Source organism: Protopterus annectens, chromosome 12.part0, assembly GCF_019279795.1.
Source record: "Protopterus annectens isolate FY-2018-M chromosome 12.part0, PAN1.0, whole genome shotgun sequence".
NCBI lineage: Eukaryota > Metazoa > Chordata > Ceratodontiformes > Protopteridae > Protopterus > Protopterus annectens.
Window position 1 is genome coordinate 1,263,516,315 of NC_056746.1, and position 21,247 is coordinate 1,263,537,561.

The 21,247-nt window shown below is 39.8% G+C and overlaps 1 protein-coding gene across 1 annotated transcript in view; it reads right to left on the bottom strand.

The window, feature by feature from the left end:
* GGT7 (gamma-glutamyltransferase 7) overlaps positions 1-21,247 on the bottom strand; it is a 590,994-nt gene that overhangs the window by 21,361 nt on the left and 548,386 nt on the right. Inside the window, exon 14 of the mRNA XM_044090287.1 lies at positions 13,396-13,495. Within this exon, the coding sequence (XP_043946222.1) occupies positions 13,396-13,495 (100 nt within the window). The remainder of the gene's footprint in view (positions 1-13,395; positions 13,496-21,247) is intronic.

Here is a 21,247-nt window from a genome sequence, read left to right on the forward strand (position 1 = left end):
AGTGTCCATCACAGATAGCCACAATCCTGCATACATCATTTTTTGCTACTGAAAACTTTTTACATTTAGTAAGTAAATATGCCTCAACATGTATGAGGAATGCAGGTTTTTAGCCCAGAATAGACACTAGAAAGTTACTGGAAGCCTGCTAAGCCAGGTCTCTGAAATGTAAGTTATCAATGAAGTACAACTGAACATGACAAGCAGGACAACCAAAGGCAAATTCACATCGTAGCAAGACAGTGTGGGGGTGAGGGAGTACTAGAAACTTGAAAGGAAACCAAAGGCATGACAAAAACCTGTAGTTTAGCTACTTTTTTTTTTTTTTTTAGAAGGCCTAATGAACCAAGAAAGGAATTTCAGTAGGTTATATTTAACACATATCAGACTGTGTTGGAGGTAGGTTCATAGGTTGGTACTAGGCTATCGGCCCTAAGGCCTATGCAAGCCTAGCCATAACAATTCCCTGGAAATTTCTTCCCACAATATTTACTTCTCTGGGCCCCTGTCTAGCAGTGCGACTGACATGATCCTATCTCCCAACCAATCATCAAGGTTCCTTTTGAAGAGGGCCAATGAGGCGCTCTGCTTGACATGTATGGGCAGTCTGTTCCAGAGTATGGGGAGTCTCTGGGTCAGGAACCTATCCCTCCAGCATGTTTTGTTCATTGTGATGATAAGGTTTAGATCCCTGGAGCGTGTGGCTCTGAGGGATTGGGATTTCTTTAAGTGGAGCATGTCCAGCAGCTCAGGGTTTGACATGGCCTTGTATGTTAAGCAGTATTGACTTAAATACTCGATGAAGCCAATGACTGACAATGTATCCAGTGCAAGGGAATGCAGAGAAAAAGCTCCTGAAAATTTTCAGTATAGGCCATGTCATATTACAGAAAAACAGTGTATGGGGATAGGAAAGAACTAACTAAAAAAGAAAACCATGCTGTTATTGTAATCCACAATGTGCTGTTTTAAGATGTATCAAATTATAAAATAAAATTAACTGCTCAGAGTGATACAACAGGAATACTTTTGCATAAAAGAATGATATATAATAATTTATTTTTTTTATCAGAACTGCCCTTTAAACATAGTACCTTACTAGAAAAAATAGAAATGCTGTATTATTGTTGTATCTACTTTCTGTAGAAATGTTTGTTTTATTGTTGGGAATTTCTAGTATTGTTAAATTAACTGTATCATCTGTGTCATGGCTGAAAAGGTCCAAGGTTAACTAGCTCAATTACCTGTGTACTAAATGCAATAAATAAAATAAATACTAGCATTCTCGGCTGGAGTGCGGGGAGTGGCTTCTGTGTGGAGTCTGCATGTCCTCCCCGCGGTTGGGTGGGTGTTCGAAAGACATGCGTAAATGGGCATGCCTTCGTTGAAGGTTGAACATCGAGCTGGTACGTCGGTGTTTGTGAAAATCTACTGCCAATCATTAGTGACCGGAGTTCCGCTGTGGCAACCCCTAACCGGGAAAAGCCGAAAGACAACAACATCAGCTCTGCCTACGAAATTAACTGTCAGTTAGCGTGCAAAATTATGCTCTTAAGTTGTTAACAAGCTGCTTCCTGTAGTCAAGGGTACAGGGTTTGATTCCTTCCATCTTTGTTTATTCATCATTTGTTAAACTGGTTTGGTACACTAGTCTGTGGATCCCTTTCAGGTAAGGCCTTGGCCACAGGGCTTTAAAGCGTTACATTAGAAATCACAACTGAGGAAGAAAAAAAAAACACATTTCTAAGCACAAAAAAGAAACCATTGTAATATATTTTTGTAATATACTATACATTCATGCATGTCTCCACACAGAAGACGCTCTAACTGTGAATCGAACCGGACAGCGTCTTACTGTGAGGCGACAACGCTACCGCAGCACCACCACCGCGGATCTATCTAAATAATAAGCAAAATAAAGTCATTATTCAAGCAGTTACATACAGAGTAGATGGGAAATTATATATTAGAACTTGTATCCACACTTCTAGACTACATTCATCCTGGTTTGGTGAAGCAATGAACAATACAATTTTTTTTACCAGGTAGGCCCTTTCCAGAGGCAACCTAAGAGCAATCTCAGGTTAAGTGACTTGTTGAATGTCACACAGTTGACAAATGAGAGCTGAAGGAATCAAACGCTGTACCAGAGTAACTACAGCTCACAGCCTTGATCCTCTACACCAACTGCAGGGAATCACAGTTTTTTTTGCTTCTATAAAGTTGTCTTTTGCAGGCTTGTGGATGTGTTGATGGTATCTGCACTTGTAATAGACTCAGGAAAGGAATTCTAGACACCATGGGCAATTTTGTAAAATGCTTTTTTTGCACCAGCCAGACCGAATGGTGATCTGCAGAATGTTGTGGCAAAAGGATTTCTCAGAGACATGGGTTCTAATTTACAATTTATTTTTAAGGTGTGCGGGGGCGGGGGGGAGCAGAAGCTGTCATTGATGAATTTAAATGCAAGTTTATTTAACAGAAAAGCTGACTATCTTTAAGGCAACAACCTTGACTTCTGTAATGTAATATAGTAGTGGTCATTACTTGGACTTACATGAATTTTTGCAGTAGTGTTGAGTTTGATGACAGCAAAAAAGAAAAAAAATTGTATTCCAAATGTGACAGGAGGACATTACTAGCTATGGCCCACATTACTTCCATTTTTAGCAGCTGTGAAATTTTATAAGCAACCTTTTGTGGATTATCCACACCAAGGGAATTTTTTTTCTGTATGGGATGCAAAAGTAACACTTTGATCGAGTATGACTCAAGTGTCTCTGATGAGAGATAACTGGAAGTGTGCTGCCTTCTGGTTCTGTTAGAATTCGTGGTTCAGCATCTGAGTTGCTCCAAATAGCATTACTGCTTTTTTTTTTTTTTTTTTTTTTTTTTTGAGTATTTAGTGAAAGCTTATTATTTTGCAGCCAGTTCTAGAGGAGAGCTAGATCTTTATAGAGAGACTCATTGATGTCTTAAAACAATTTCCCAGTCCCTTTAATTACAATATCATTAGCATATGTTAGTCAGTGGAGTTTGGGTAACTCCCAGCATAAATCAGTAAAGCAGAGAAATAACAACTGTAGTCCTACTACTGATCACTCTGGTATGTCTACATTCAAAGTGGCCTCATGTCTCTAAGCTTAGCCGCAAAGATAGACTCTATCTGCCAAATAATCTGAAAACCAAGAAAATACCTCTACTAAAAATTCAAAGTGCTGTACTTTTAACAGAAGTCATGATTCACAGTCTCAAAATGTCCTTCATAGATCTACAAAAATTAGTAAGCCTTTTTCCATATTACTGTATACTTCATTGGTGAGTATGCACAAAGCTGTAAAGGGTACTAAAGGCCTAACACCATTCTGTCTGTCAGCAAAAATGCCATATTTTGTGTTCCAGAATCTGTTCATAAACTAGTTTTTTGTAGAGACTTGGCATCTGGGTCAATTTTCACTGTAGGCTGATATTCCATGGCTGTTTTGGGTTGTGGGACTTTTGGTAAGGGGATATATGGTAAAATGCTTGAATTGCTGTGGTACTAAATTTGTGGTGAGTGAAGGGTTAAATATGTGAGCTAAATGTTTATTTATTATTTACCTTTCTCTTTTGTATAGAAAGGAGTGGATTTAATGTTGCTTAAGATTATTGGTACCATCTGAACTGATACGTATCTCTAACTTTTTTCATAAATGCTTTGAAGTAAAAGGTAGGAATGTAGAAGTACTTCATGCAGTGGTTTCTGTGATGCAGGAGCAATTAATGTTAGGGAAGAAAACCCCAGTTTGCGATGGTGGGTTGATTATGTTTTGCCTAATATCATTTATCAACTCTGTGTTGATATCTTCTCCAGCAATTATCTTTGGAAATAACTTTGATGTGGCTACTTCTTTTCCAGTTTTCCAGAAGTGTTATGGATTTTTAAGGTGGACTCTGTGTAGTTCTGAATCTCTTAACATAGTAATTAAAATCTTACCTAAAGCTCTATTCGTCATCATGGCATGTTGTGTAAATAAAAATGTTACCACTCTCTCTTTAGCTGCTATTATACGATGCAAAACAGCTTCCTACACGTACATATTGTAAATATCATGTACAGAATGGTTTCATGTTCTATTTAGTCTGTGCTGCAATCATAATCTATCTTGTACAGCAAATTTTGACAATGTGAATATTTAGATATCCATGTATGTTTTGTAAATTGTTTTAATTGGCATATGTTTGTAACTCATTTTAATTGGGGTTTGTCATCTTAGAAGTTCTTGAATATCTTGCTATTTGTTTCACTGTTCTGTTTTAGACTGCTACTACAATTGTTGCCCTATGGGCCCAGTTCAAGACTGAAAATGGTCTTTGGCGCAGCCCACATATCCAGTTATCAAATATAATAAATAAATAAAAGCAGCACTTTGGCTTTTTTTTGCATTAAGTCTTGTTTCATTTTTTAGTGTTTGATACGGCAGTGCCAGCAATTTAGTTTAAGTCACACAGGTCCCGTTTCCAACTTTTCTAAGCAAGTTTCTCAGTTGTGTGCTGACTTAGCTTAGGCACTAGATGTGGGGTGGGTTTGCCTCTTGCTATTTTGGTTTACAAAATAAATAGTTTATTTTGTGTTGTGCACGAATACTAAGCAATGTGTTCAGTCATACTATGGGATCACTGCTACTATATACTAGTGAGCAGTCTACTTCAGCAACATCCACCTTATTGTCTCCTCAGATGCATGTCATAGGCTTCTGAACTGTAGGTATATTGGAGATTTAGCTACAGCATTTGGAAGATCAGGTTAACAGAGTAGATTATAATCGCTCAGTGAACTAGGAAGCACTTCAAGTGAAGTAAAATATACTAGGATATCTGTTATGAAAATATCTAAAATAGTGCTTGCTGTACCTACGCAATTAGGTTTAGTTCTTTCTTCCACTAGTTATATCAAGTTGTGAACATTGAGCATAATTTTGAGATGAACCCTTAAATGTTCCCCATTATAATATGTTTACACTGTTCTACTTGATTTACTATAAAAGTCAAAAGATAATTTAAGGTTGCTACTGGGAGATAATTTTTCTAAAATTCAAGAAATAGTCAAAAAACAGTCTTTGTTTGCTTACTGTGTGACTCTGTGCAAGTCACTTTACTTGACAGTGTTTGTCATGTTACACATGCTTGTGTATTTGATGTTCAGCTAAGAAATTGCCTTTCTTGTATTTTGTCCTAGCTGTTCTCCTGTAGCCTAGCTCTGTTAGTTAACTCCTCCATTCTCCCCCATTTTGTTCATTTGTGTGTTAGACTCCATTGCAGCCACATGTCTATTGCTGGAGTGTGTCAAAGCATCATTATTTGACCTATTTGGAATGATTTCTTGTATTAAGATCTGCACAGTTTGGAAATTAAACTATTTAACAGTCTCCACAAGTGTCATTTCGATTGAGGCACTGTCTAACACTATCTGTGGTGGTGAGTAAACTTCTCAATACATCTTGCTACAGATTAGGAGACTACACTTGCAGTGCACAGCCAGGCGAGGGAGAACAGTCAAATAATGTATTGAACACTTAGGAATATTTAGAGGGGTGTTGTAGATAGAGTTTGAAAGTGCAATTTGAGAATAAGTTTGCATCCTGTACCTATACAATTCTCTGTTGCATAAAGAGCTTGCTTAATCATAAGTTACAAAGTGTGAATATGTTTGGCAGGTTATGGAAGTTTTAGAACAGTCCTAGAGCACAGGGCAGCTATCAAAAGATTTTCTAATGCCTTTTAAGTTTAAGAGAGTAGGCCTGTCTTCTAAGGACTTGTTTGCTCACTTGGGCCTGTACATGCCAGCAAGATACTCTCTGCACAGCATAATTCTTTGGTGAATCAGTAATTCAGCAGTGATCGTTTGTTGCCTGGATTGTGTTTCTTTCTCTCTCTCTCTCTCTCTCTATATATATATATATATATATATATATATATATATATATATATATATATATTTGTTGTGGGCGCTGCATGTATTTTCAGAGAAAGTGTTTTATTCTTCCCTGAGCCATGCTTGCAGCATTGTGAAACTGAAAGTGACATTTTCTGCACAGCCTAGCTTCTTGCAAACCGATGCCCTGCAAACCCAGCCAACTCAGAATTGATACATTTTTGATACTTTTCTCTGTCTCAGAAAAGACTGTAGCATTAACTGTTTTATTACCAGCACAATGTCTCAGCAAAGCACTACACTTTCAGCAGAAGTTGATACACAGCAAGATGCAGAATTTCTTGCAGACCAAGGTCAAATCCCTGACCCAAGTGTAACAAAATGCATCTCTAAGCTTACATGGAAGGCAAAACAGAATTGAGACTGACAGGGAAGAACTGCTATCCAATCATGCTGACTCATGGACTAACACTGTTAACTGTATGTCTGCCCTATCTCAACCTGCTTATGATGCACAGCAATTAGAGGGTCCACTCAAGCAATTTATTGCTACCTATCAAGGCTGTCAGTGACTATGCATAAAATATGTTAATTTATTACAGAGATATAACACAGAGGAATCACAAGATGAACTAAGGAAATTTGGTCAGCTTAATCTTGACAGGGACAGTTTGGCATTACAAACATGGACTAAGGCTGAATGAAGTCAGAATTGCACAACTCCATGAATCCAGATCCCATCGCTCTGCATCTACCAGACACTCCACCAGATCTAGTAGGTCTTCACAGTCTAGATCTTCCACGCTCAGCGAACAACTTATCAAAGCCCGTGCTGATGCAGAAGCTGCTAAGATTCAGGTAGCCTTCACAGAAAGGAAGTCTCAGTTAGATGCAGAAACTGCCTACAGAGAAGCAGAAGCTGTTCACAGAGAAGCAGAAAGAGTGGCCGAAGCTGCACACAGAAAAGCAGAAAGAGAGGTAGAAACTGCAGGCAAAAAAGCAGAAAGAGAGGCAGAAGCTGCAAACAAAAAAGCAGAAAAAGAAGCAGAAAGGCAGGCTGAAGCTATCCGCAAAAGGGCTGAAATAGAGGCCTTAGAAAAACAGTGTGAACATGCCACAGCTTTGGCAAGGTTAAGAGTTCTAGACCAAGCTGCTAGTGAGAGTGACAGAGACAGCATACTTCCAGTGGAATGGAGAGTTATCCAAAATGCAGTACAGACTATGTGTTCAACCAAAGCAATAAGCATTCCAGTTTATCTGATGCTCCTGAAGCCAGAGAGACTTCCTCAGAACTATTACTCCCAGTGATTACTGCTGCAGTACCTCTCAACCAAGGTCAGTACGACACACCTAGGCCTGCTGAAGCTAACCTACCATATTATGGAGGTAGTCACCATCCTCCTGTCAACTGAGCCTCTGCACCATTGCAAGCTCCTGCTCTCATGAACTCTCGGCCAGTTCCTCAGCTTAATGCCCTTGCACCACCGTACATCCCAATATCGTTCAGCAATGGTGCCACTGTTAATGTGACCAACACTGTTAAACAGCTCCTCACTTAAAGTCTGAAGAAGTGGAAGTTTCACAGGTTGTAAAGTACATGCTTCGCAAAGATCTTATCAAAACTGGCCTCACACAGTTTGATGACAGACCTGAGAACTACAGAGGCTGGAAATCCACCTTTAAGTCTGAAGTTGGTGATCTGGACATTACAGCTACCGAAGAACTAGATTTGCTCATCAGGTGGCTTGGTCAAAGCTCCTCTGAACGTATTAAGTGTCTCAAGGCTGTTCATATCGCTAACCTGGCTGGGGGTCTTAATGCTGCCTGGGACAGACTGGAACATAGATTTGGCAGCCCTGAAGCCACTGAAGATGCTTTATTCAAGAGGCTGCAATGTTTCCCAAAGATATCTGGCAAGGACAATCTAAAGTTTCAAGAGCTTAGTGACCTCCTTTCCAAACTTCAGCTAGCCAAGGAAGACACACACACCTTCTAGACCTCAGTTATCTGGACACTGCTCGTGGGGTTAACCTGATAGTTTCAAAGCTCCTATACGATATCCAAAGAAAATGGACAACAGTTGGATCAAAGTACAAGGAAGCAAACAGAGTCTCCTTACCCCCATTTTCCTTCTGCGAATTCACCAAGAAAATTGCAGAGATAAAGAATGACCCAAGCTTCTCCTTTGGGTCATCCTCTCCTAAGCCTACAAATTTGCACAGCTCATACAGAGACCGCAGAGGTCCAGTATCAGTTAAATGGACTGATGTCTTACCTACACCTTCTACAGTTCCCAACAAGGGTGATCAAAGCAAGAAAATCAAAAACCCAGATCACCAGTGCCCCATACATAACAAACCTCACTCTCTCAGAAAATACTGGCTTCAGAAAAAAAACCTGCAAGAATGCAAGGAACTTCTTTAGAGATTTGGAGAATGTTTTAAATGCTGTTCTTCTACCGAACATGTTGCTAAGGACTATAAAGCCATTATCAAGTGCATATAATGTGACAGTGATGATCATGTACAAGCACTTCATCCATTTCAACATACGTCTACCCCATCCACAGATAACCCTCCAGAGGCAAAGCAAGGCAGGGAGAACGTAGAACAAACAGTGGTTCCTACTCCAGTTGCCGCCACATGTACTCAAGTCTGTGGAGAAGGACTCAGTGACAAATCTTGTGCAAAAATACACTTGGTCTGTGTATACCCCAAGGGTCATCCTGAAAGAGCCGTAAGACTGTACACTATTCTCGATGAGCAAAGTAATCGATCTCTTGCAAGATCAGAGTTCTTTGACTTGCTCAACATAACAGGTGATGCCCTGCCTTACACTCTGGGCACTTGTGCTGGCATTACAGAGGTCTCTGGCAGGAGAGCTAGCGGTCTTATAGTAGCGTTTCTCAATGGCAACCTAGAAATTCCACTGCCTTCTCTCATCGAGTGCAACCAGATTCCAACCAACAGGCAAGAGAGATCCCTACCTCAGAAGCTGCTTCTTGTCACCCTCACTTGAAGGTCATATTTTGCTAAATACCACCCCCTTGATAAGTATGCTGAAATCCTGATACTGCTTGGTACAGACATACTGAGGGTGCACAAGGTACGTGAATATATCAGTGGCCCAAACAATGTTCCATAAAGGTAACGTCTGTTTAGATAAGGTCAGGAGACCTAACAGGGTTACTTCCTTCAAGATGCAGGTTCTTCCAAATGGATGCAATACTTGTTTTGAACCCTGTCCTCATCACTACTGTGTAAAAGAAAGGTTATGCAGTAATGGTAAGCCACAGCAAGTCATCCAAGGCTACAACTATGGCTTAGACTCCTGGGATAATAATCTTAACATTATGGTGTTTGATAATACTAGTGAAGACAATCAGTTGGTGGCCACAAGGGAAGATAAGGAATTCTTGAAAATTATGAGTGAAAAATTATATCGGGACAACTCCAACAGCTGGGTGGCACCTTTACCATTCCGTACCCCAAGAATGAAATTACCAAACAATAAGCAGCCTGCAGAGTCATGGTTTATTTCACTGGAACACACCCTAAACAGGAAATCTTTAATGAAAAAGCAACTTTGTTGACTTCATGCAGAAGGTGTCTGATAGAGATCATGCTGAACCTGCACCTGCACCTCCCCTAAAGGAAGGGGAAGAATGTTGGTATCGTCCATGTTTTGGTGTGTATCACCCTCGCAAGCCAGACCAAATCGCCATGATGGTGTTTCTCTTAATGACCTCCTCTCTGGGCCTAATCTGAACAATAACCTAATTGGGGACTTGATCTGTTTCTGACATCCAGCAAATGTTTCACTGTTTGTGAAGACAACAGAATCTATGTCAGATTTCGGTGGTACCGCAATAATGATGTCAATAACAAGGTCATAGACTATTGACTGAAGGTACGTGTTCAGTAACAGGCCATCCCCTGCAGTTGCAATATACAGGTTGAGAAGAACTGCTCAAGAAGGTGAAAGGGAATTTGGGTCTGATGCACAGCAGTTTGTTGAAAGAAACTTTTATGTAGATGATGGGCTTAAATCCTTTCCCACAGAGGAAGAAGCGATCAATCTCCTTGCCAGAACTCAAGATATGCTGGCTGTATCTAATCTCAGACTTCACAAGATAGTTTCCAACAGTGTCAAGGTAAATGGAGCCTTTCATTCTGAGGATCATGCTGACAGTCTAAAGAACTTTGAACTAGGGTCTAATATTACCCTCATGCAACGCAGCCTTGGGCTGCTTTGGAATGTCAAGCAAGACTCATTCATATTTCAGATGTAAACTTGTGACAAGCTCTTCATCAAATGTGGAGTTTTGTCTGTAGTAAACTGCATCTACGATCCACTGGGCTTCATAGCACCCTTTATCATTCAGGGCAAAATACTATTAAGACAGCTCACTTCTGAAACTGTGAATAGGGATACTCCTCTCCCCAGAGAAAAACAACAAAGATGGGAAACATGGAAAGATTCTTCTACCTGAACTTTGATCTGTTCCCATTTCTGCTTGCCAAGGTCTTCAGAGGTGTTGGCAACAGCAAGAATTAATATAGCAATAACCCACGCCTGGGTGTGGGTAATGCGGGATTTACCCACGGTTGGCATGGTTTGGTCCCGAGGGTGAAGCCGAGGACCAAACAAAGCCAAGTGTGGGTAAATCCCGCATTACCCACACCCAGAAGTGGGTTATTGCTATTATACTATGACATTATTTAAGAAAAGAAATAAGTACTTTTCTTAAATAATGGCATTGTATAATGCCTCTTTGCTGCCCTTCCGCAGCTGTCTGGTATCCGCGGCAGTTCTGATGTACTGCGCATGCCTACGCAGTACATCAGAGCTGTGGCCAAAAGCAACAGAGAAAGCAAGATCTCCGTTGCTTTTTACTGTTTCGCAATGTTAAATGGGTTTAACATAGCGAGACAGCTTTAAAATAAGCAACGGAAATGTCCATTGCTTATTTTAAAGCTGTCTCGCTATGTTAAACCCATTTAACATAGCGAGACAGTTAAAAAAAGCAACTGAGAAAGCAAGATCTCCGTTGCTTTTTACTGTCGCTATGTTAAAGGAATTTAACATAGCGAGACAGCTTTAAAAAGCAACGGAGATCTCCGTTGCTTTTTAAACCTGTGTCGCTATGTTAAACTCTTTTAACATAGCGAGACAATGTTTAAAGACTTATACTAATGGAAAAAGTCCGGGCGACCGGACCTTTTTCCATTAGTATAAGTCGATTTACAACGTGCACGCTGGCCAATCAGCGTGCACGTTTTGGAATATTAATGGGGGGTCATGGTATAATTATGATGTTTGCATTTATCCTCTTGGCCCCCCCCTCTTGTTTTTCAGGTTCCAGAGGATAAAGAGGTTCCAAATATATCATGGTCTTAATGTTTATTGTTATTGTTGTTTGGTGAAATCTAAAGATTTCAGGCTGGGAGAGTCATGTTACATGTGCTTGTGTATTTGCTGTTCAGCTAAGAAATTGCCTTTCTTGTATTATGTCCTAGCTGTTCTTCTGTAGCCTAGCTCTGTTAGTTAACTCCACCCTTCTCCCCCATTTTGTTCAGTTGTGTGTTAGACTCCATTGCAGCCACATGTCTATTGCTGGAGTGTGTTAAAGCATAATTATTTGACCTATTTGGAATTATTTCTTGTATTAAGATCTGCACAGTTTGGAAATTAAACTATTTAACGGTCTCCACAGGTTTCATTTCGATTGAGTCACTGTCTGCTAACACTATCTGTGGTGGTGAGTAAACTTCTCAATACATTTTATTACAGATTAGGAGATTACACTTGCTATGCACAGCCAGTGGAGGCAGAACAGTGTTCCTGGGTTGCCCCTAAAAAAGGAAACATGTCCACTAGGCCTACCTGATTAACAAATGTATTAAAATAAAATAAATACAAATCAGTGTGTGACCTGTTCCTAAAACATACTTGAGCGGATATAAAAACAAAAATAAATAGGGATGGACTATATACAACAATTAAGCATGTCAGTAGCATGTCCACCAGGCTCTAAGTAGCACTGACACATGAGAACTAAATCCCATTCCATCTAACTATTACATATTTAAAGGAGCTGGCTAAGAGCAAAACTGAAATAATGAAATTAGGTTTGAAATATAAGACTTCAATCAGGCTACCTACAATTACTCTATATCATAAAAACAGTTAAGACAATCATTTAAAGTTCAGTTTTATTACTTACATATGTAATTGGAATTAGCACACAAAAGTTGCAAAATGCATTATAAACTTATAAATACATTTTTTTCTGTTTGTCTTTAGTCCTTTAAAACTTCTGATTCTAGTTTCTGCTGTCCATTAGCTCCCTTATACCTCACCTCACCCACCCTAACTCTGCTCCTGTTGCTATTTTTGTTTTTTTTAATTCAGTACATAGTTAAGAAAAAAATGCAGTGAAAATGAGTGCAGGGCTCCCGCACAGTGGTCAAGTTGGTTTATGCTGTGTGCATGTAAATAGAGAGGTGCACTGATAGGTAAAAACCTGGTTGTTTATGTAGGGACTGGGCAGGAGGGATTGCGAAGATGGATGTGAAATGTGTACAGCCCTGCCCAGATGAGTAGGGATTGTGTCTGCTTATTGGGCTACCTGTGGCAGCAGGTGTAAGTGTAGGGCTGGAGTACAGATGTCCCTGGGTTCTAGTACAGGATGTACAAGAAAGTACTTGCTGAGTTGCATACTGTATTTCTTATCAGTATGAGTATGTGTATGTACAGTTTTTGCTGGGGTGGTCTATGTAAATGAAAATTAATGACTCTTGCAAAGCTGGTCAGTAAACTGGGATACTGAATATATAGTGAGTGTGTCTGTGTCACCAGGAAGGGGATGACTATACACAGACTAATAATGAGAAGTCTCAGTAAACCCGAGTGTTCTACTTTGCGCATGCATGTGGGTGCAGGGTTTGTACATGAGAACTCTCAGTCAACCTGGATGTTCTTCTTTGTGCATGCATAAGGGTGCAGGGTTTGCACACGTGGATAACAGAAGACTCTTGGCTGAGTTTGCCAGTAAACCTGTAAGTTTACCTAGTATGCATGTATAAGTGGGGAAAAGTGCACAAATCAGTAATGAATGATAAGAATACATTTCTGAGCAAGTCAGTAGCCATGCATATTGCTTTTATTTTCTTTGTCTACATGTACTTGTTGTGTGAGTGGGTGGGAGGGGACTGCACAGATGGCTAATGACTGCTGTGGAGGTGGTCAGTAAAATTTGATACTGTGCTTATTTTGTGTGTGTGTGTGTGTGTGTGTGTGTGTGTGTGTGTGTGTGTGTGTGTGTGTGTGTGTGTGTGTGTGTGTGTGTGAGTGAGAGGGGAGGAAGCCGCATTGATGGATAAGTGTGAGTGTGCATGGGTGTGTGATGGGGGAAGTCAGCATGGATAATTATGTAACGATTTATCTAGCCACTTAGTAAGCCTAGATATTGTACTTACTTTCAATCAGCAGAATATCTGTCTGAAGTTGTGGGTGCAACCTGCCCAGTGATAGACTTTCACTCAAGTTTTTGTGGAAGGAAAGCACATTCAGCAATACCTGTAGAAACAATGCAAAAAGAATTGACATTCTGTCCAAAAATCAAAACACTGAAAGCATGTGTAACACAGAAAGAGAACCAAACAAATAAAGTTATGTTTGGATTCAGTGACTGGCCCATGTACTGCAATCCCACTTTAACAAAGACTGTAGATAATATTGTTAGTTCTTGAGTCACCTTCTTAGGCCACAATTTATTCAACATTAGAAACCTTTAGGAAAATGACTGAAGTTTACATACTTTATCTGTATATAAATCACTAGCGGACCGGAGTTCCGCTGTGGTGACCCCTAACCGGGAAAAGCCGAAAGAAACAACATTTGTATATAAATCACACTCTAGAGTAACATAGAAACTTAAGTGGTAAGTAGTGAAATAAAATGACCCACTGTTAGGAGTATGAAAAACAGTGATGTGTTTAAAATGTGCAGGTATATTCAACAGCATTTTATTTTCATAGAGGTCACAAATCTTTGTTTATGGCTTGGTTGATCTGTCTGATTTACTTAGAATAATCTTTCCAAATGGTCTGTATGACAAATGATGGATGAATTAATCAGTGAAACTGAAATAACAGTCTTGTAAAACATCATCATTTTAAAATTATGAAAATGGAGGCCTTTGAATAGAAACAGTACAGCAAACTATATGTAGTTTATGTGAAGTTTTCCAGTTGATGTACAGAATATTCATGGCTGGTTGGACAGCATGTGTTAGAAAACTGGAATATAGCTTCTGCTTGGTATAAGTAACCCAACATAAAGCTTAAGACCAATCTGTTTTTTTCCTTTCATGACATATTATACATTTCTAAAAGAAGAGATTAATTCTGCAATAATTAATAACACTCACATAAATGAAGAACTTATAAGTGGCAGTACTTAAATTCTATACAGCTCACAAATGTTATTGCACATTCAAGCTAGACGATGCAGTTCTTCATAGAATACTGTATGCATGAACATCTGTTGTATGGCACATAAAAAATGTTTATTGTTTCTGTTTGTATGGAGGCGGGTGGTGGCACCTCTCACCCCTGTACTCTTTTAGTGTGAATCAGACTCTACCCCCAAGCCCCCACAAACTAAGTATGCATACTTTGACATCACACTGCCTCAGGTTAAAGGAAATGTTTAGTTTAACCAAATATTCCCTTACTTACATTGCAATAATGTAGCCCAAACATGGAATTAATATATATCTGCTTAAGAGAATGGAGGGGGTTCAGCCTCCCTGGAAAAATACACAGGTACTTGTCTTACTTTTAGTAAGACTATGATTTACATTTTGTGCTTTAATATTTCTGTACAGGTTTTGATATGATTTTGTACACATTTTATGTTAAGAGATGAAGTTCATATACTAGGTAACCATTTTCAAGACATTTTCCACAAACCTGGCTCTTTTTCAGCTCTGCCATGCTCTACTAGAGTTCCCTTTACCTATCATCAGACATCATGTAGATACTAACTGAATTATTTACAGATCAACAGTTTATCACTCAGAGAAGATACTTCTGCTTCTGAGGAATGTCGCCTTTTTGGCTTCCATTATGCACATCAGTGTGGTTATTTGGTGGGAGATTTCATTTGTTCGCCCTTGCAGTTTATTCTGATATTTTCTCCTCAACTGACATATGAGTGACCAGGTGACAACATACTGGCATAAGGCAGCTGCAATAAATGCATTTTTTAAAATATATTTTTGCCCCCCCAAGACCTTGCCTGATGGCAGCTCTATCATTGCCTAATTGGCTCATACATTCCAGCAGAAAGGGAGCCGAGTATTCCCAGGTTAGGTGAAGCCCTTCTCTCTTTGGTGTCCCCTCTGCTGCCCCTGCACTACCTGTGGCTTTGGGTAGTGCCACCCTATGGGATGGGGCTTAGCCCCCTTCTAGGACCGGTGGTGGAGGGGATGTTCTTACCTGGGATGAGCTGCTGGTCTTGGTGCACAGGATAGTCTACCATAGGTTTGACCACTGCCTGTGCCGGATTGAGGGCATGCTGGCCGACCTGGTGGGGCAGCCTCATCCCGGTGCCCAGCCTCCAGCAATGCCACCCTTGGGGCAGTGAAGGAGCAGTGCCAACAGTCCCATGGGTGAGGATGTGAGTCATGCTGCTGCCATATGGAGGCAGATGGGATTTGGATTCCATAACACCCTCCCTATCCAAGGTGTTCACCCCCTCATGTGTCACATACCTCCCCTGTCTACTGTCTTGTCTGTCTGCAAATGCATCCTCACCTACCCAACATACCTCCCCCCACACGTACCTATGTCCCTTCTGCAACATTCCACTCTCACATTAAAAAAAAAAAAAAGGCACCTGTCCCCCCAAAAATGATTGTCCCATACATAGCTCTCCATTTCACATGTGTCCACTAGACACACGTAATGTGGCTGAATTGGCATGACAACTTAGTTATGTTAACCTCACCCCTCTCTCTGGGGTTGTGAATTCAAAGTCATGTACAAATTCTGTCAAAGTGCAGAGTTGTTGCTATGCAAGAAATGGATAGCTATAGTTCTTTCTTACACCCTTTCTGCACATCCCTGTCTGCATTTCAGTATGTTTTCCCCCCTACTTGCACCTCATTTCACCCCTTTCCTATCTACCCATTTTTCTTTTCTTTATATTTTTAGCGCATTGCTGTGCAGCTCAGCGTGTCGCACAGCTTCACTAAGCTCAGCTGACTAGAGCTATATTCACTATAATTTTTTTTAAACTTGTAATACACACTTACAAAATAAACACCTGTCCCGTATTTTGAACCCAAGGCCATCGCACCTGCAGATCACTGGATTAACCTGCCATGCCACACAACTCTTACTTAAAACACATGCTTTAAAGAAAACATAGTAATTGCCTGTTACAGTCAAGTGTGTTTTAGTAGAGCTGAGTGTCATGCCACGCAAACTTAATTAAAATGTAATTAAAGTAAAAAGATTAAAAATGGGAGTGTATGTTGGACTCTGGTGCAATAGTAAACCACTAGAAAGCCAATGACAGAATAATGGATGTAAGTGAGGCCTGTGACAACAGGTAAATGTGCCCTTCAGCAGCAGCATGTACAAAGACACCTGCTAAAGCATTAATGGCAAGATACATGTTCAACTGGGATCCTGGTACACACATACATCCACATAAAGCCACGCACATACTGCTGGATGTAGAAAATGTATGTCACAGCCTGTATGTGTGCACATATATCTTACAAATACACCTGCTGCAGCAGTGGCTCAGTAGCCCAGTTTGTTAATTGCCTTGCAAATGTTACATTTTGCCACACACAGTCCTTGGTTCAAATCCAGTGGTGTGTAGAAGTGAATTTACAGTATTGTGAAGGGAGCAATTAATGACCGAGTCATGTACTCTTTATCCACCCAATGCATTTCAAATGACATGTCTGCTTTTCAGTGATGGAGATCACAGGCCTGCAGGTAGGGCCATACTTCAGATATCCCTTCAGCAAAACTTATATGTGCATAAAGTGTGACATCATGCATTAATATGCATTCACACAGAATGTCCAACACAGGTACTGCAAATGAGGGCCACTAATATCAGAGTGCACCACACAATCCTTCCAAAGTCACTGTGCAGATTATCACAGCTGCCATACCCACTGGAAATCCCTGCTTGTAACAAGGCCTGCCTTCATACATGCTGCAAATTACTACCAGACTGTAACGCGTGGCCTGGCAGTTGCCCAAATGGTGCACATATTCCTATATCTATACCCCATCTTACCCAAGAACACAGCAAACATGTTGCCTAGTACTCTGTTAGTGATATTGTTGCCTAACATACTTACCTTAAACACATGCCTTAATTGGAGTGGAAAGGATAGCCTCACTCTGGCTCTGCCTTTACAACAAAGCTGACACAGCTCCCACAGTTACTCCTACAAGTTGTTGTCCTCCAAAGTGTTCACACTATCAGCCTATGTCTATTACCAGCAGCAGCAGCTGCAGCCTGTACTACACACATCTCTATGTAAAGGTGACTGCTACAGACCTACTCTCTGCAACAATGTAGTCTCCTCACCCCAGTAATGTCCAGCACAACATATCAGAAAGGGGCCCTAACCTACATGAAGACCTTATATATTGTGCAGTGGTTGCATGTCATTGGCTGATGATAGTGCAAATCACCTGCATTAGCTGCAATTATCATTTCAGACCCACAGATTGGTTTAGAGGCAATCACCTGCTGATGAGAAGCATGTTTAAAAGGCAAGCAGTTGGCTATGGGGAACCAGTCTGTATGAGACTTTCCTCACACAGAGCATGCCTTTGTGAAAACTTTACTATCACCACTTATCAATAGAAGAGTACTGCACTCCATCAGGTATGCGACTGATTTTGTGTGCAACAGGATGTAGATGGGCGAGTAGATGTATGGGGAATAGGGAATACAGCATTAAACCTGTCGTAGACCTATGATAATGACATGTCAGTGATCTCTTGCTGTCTTACATCTACACAGTATGTACTATACATCAAGGGTGCATTGCCTATTGTCATTGTGACACACTGGTCTCGTTGGACTGTCCCTTTATAGTGGTTGTAATAGCACACTGCTAACTGTGTGGCACTGTTCCTATGACATATTTATTTATTTCCAGTTGATGACTGGGGAAGTCCATTGGGCCTAGGGTGCCAGTTTTCAGTGGTGACCCGGGGAGGAAAAGCTCCAAAGATACAGAAAACGGAATACAATACAATACAATATACAGAGTACAATAAGAGTATAAAGTATTATATAGTAAAATATAACAGGAATACGTATTAATACACACATATTTACAAATTCAGAAAGTATTTACAGAGGTTGCCCATAGGGGACACACCACAGTAGACCAGAGTGTTAGGTGTATGATCATACGGCAGATCTGTCATTAGCACTCATGGGAATACCTGACTATTGCTACTATCTCAGTTGTATACACACACTAAGTATATTTGAACACTGTGGAGTATGACATGTGTGAGCAAGAAGTGAATAGTGCCAGCCATGTTGTCCTTGCTGCATCTCTACATACTGTACTTCAACGTATATAATCCTGTAATCTGGTCCCCTTTTTTGTTTTTCAGAAATCATGTATTGTAGATGCCATGCACCCTTCTGTGATGCAGAAAATGAAGTTATACTTGAAGGACTAAGGCAACATCATTACATCCTACTGTCCAGGGGGAGGCAAAACAGGGAATGGCAGACTGCATTGTGGGCAGACCTTGTCCGTGATGTGAATGGCACGGGCCATCAGGACAAGACATATGAGCAGGTTCGACACTGCAGAATGGACATGGTCAATGCTGCATGACGAAGGACAACAAATGTAGCCAGGGATCATGCTGTCACCAGTAGAGAGCCTGTAGTGGAACAACCTCTCCACCGTGTATTGATTTACTATTTTGAATTGAGAAGCTGAGAAACTGGGCTGAATAATACAACTTTTTTATTTTTGTTACATTCGAGCTGATCAGCCCCTTTTTTCTTGCTGAGAACTTCACACAAAGGACAGACAAAAATTTTTTTTGAGCTGTGTATGTGATGCAATTTTAATATGAGGGTATTGCAGAGTTGAACTGTTTATTGCTATTTATTATACACTATTATACTCAGGGAAGCACCTCATTTATACGGAACAGTTAATGAGCTGAGAATCTGCTAGTGTTTTTTAGGGCAGAAACTTTTGTATTTTGGTATTGCAGTATCAAATATTATTTTAGTTGTTAATTTGTGATTGAAACATTGAGTGGAGAAGCTTTTTGGATTCTACAATATTGTTATCTTGATATATTGACACTGCTTAGTGGAATAGTTATTACCTTACTTCAAGAGTATTACGTTTACACAAATTAGATGGAGCATCTTATAGCCCAATACACTGACTTATCCCGACAAATTATTTCTCTACTATAAGCTAATGGACCTGGTAATGTGAGTGATAACAACAATGTTACCATTTCCAGTTCACAAGCAGAATTGCTTACTTTACACACACCACCAGGCCCCTCAGGGTTTTCGAATATGAGAGCAGGGGGCAGAGGTATGAATGGAGATTCTGGTAGGCCTGAGAGACGGGGGAGCCAGGAACCAGTGCTGTCAGCTGTATTACCTGATCTTACAACACTATTAGCTCCACCTGTATTACCTAATGAGTTAGCCCTTGAGCAGGGCATGGGTTTTGGTAATTTTAATTCTCAACTACAATTATTTGAGAAGTTAACTAAAAAAAATTAAATCACTTCAGATGGATACTGCATTTCTGGAAAGCTATATTGAGTTAAACCAGGTGCCGAGGGGGCTTAGAGTTTTTAAGTTACCCATGGGTATTCAAGAAAACTCAGAAGCATTTCAGGAATTGCTGGCATTATATGACCACACAGGCATGGATTTAATGTGTATTATTATTCGAGACAATACAGCTAAATTAACCAAATTAAAAAGTGAATTGTTGACCTTAAAACACAGTATTTTTAACAATCTATTGTTTGAAATCAATAAGGCACAATTTGATAAAATTTTGATGGATGCGGATAAATTTGTTAAGAATAGTTTGGAAAGAAAGCAAAAAAAAAATCATTAGAGACACTTTAGAATATAAAGAAAAAAGGGCATATCCCTCTCAAAGAAGGGATACAAATATGGGTGGAGATAATGAGAACAATGAGATTGTTAGGGATTCTGGAGATGAACTGGGGGTTGTGCAAACAGATATATGAGAAATTAATGATGCTTTTTTAGACAATTCACAAACAATGAGGCATTCAGACCGGTTAAGGAGCAATATCAGAGTTATGCAGACACGAGAACCCGAAGCTTTAGAATTACCAACAAAGGGAGAGATGGGGAGGTCAATGCCAAATGCGATACAGTCAGTGACACAACCACCAGGAGAATTACAACAACTAGATTCATTTTTATTGTTTAGTGATGAAATGCAAAATAATGTTCCCACACTTGAGATGTTTTCTTGCAACAGTGATGAGTTTAGTTTTGATGAATTCAATGATGTTGATTGTATTAATACTACAATTAATTTTAAGTTACAGGGTGACCATGATTTTAAAATTTACAATTATTCTGACTTCATGATTACTAAACATCATGTTAGTCTTTTTAAAAGAGGTTTTTCGTTTGTCCCCACTTTTAGATATGAGATAGGGAGACTACTGATCAGCCTAAGATTATGCACCAGGCTTCTTAATTTAAGGCTGTTTTTTTGGTAATAATATTTGTCCAGACTATGATAACAAACATATAAGTCTTAAAAGAAGTAGTGTATTCATTCCACCGTATAACCCTGCTGTTATGATTTTTAAGAGTCTTTGTGGTGCACAAATACATAGATGTTTAGAATGAGAAACACTATCCAACAGTAACCTAACTACAGCAGAACAGTTTTGTTTAAAATAATTATCTCACAGTAACCAATATAGGGTTATGAAACCCGATAAAGGTGGAGGGGACTTTATTATGACAAACACTGATTATGAATGTAGAATGCGGATATTACTAAATGATGTAGAAACCTATGAAATGGTATCTAAATTTGATGTACAAAGAGCTTACACTAAAATTGATTGGCAATTGTATGAATACATGTGTGAAGGGATTATCTCACACGATGAATATAAATATTTTTCTGTGGAAGATCCCATCATTCCTTCAATTTTTGGTATTCCTAAAATCCATAAGAATGAAAATTGTCCACCATTTAGGCCCATTGTTACAGCCAAGGGC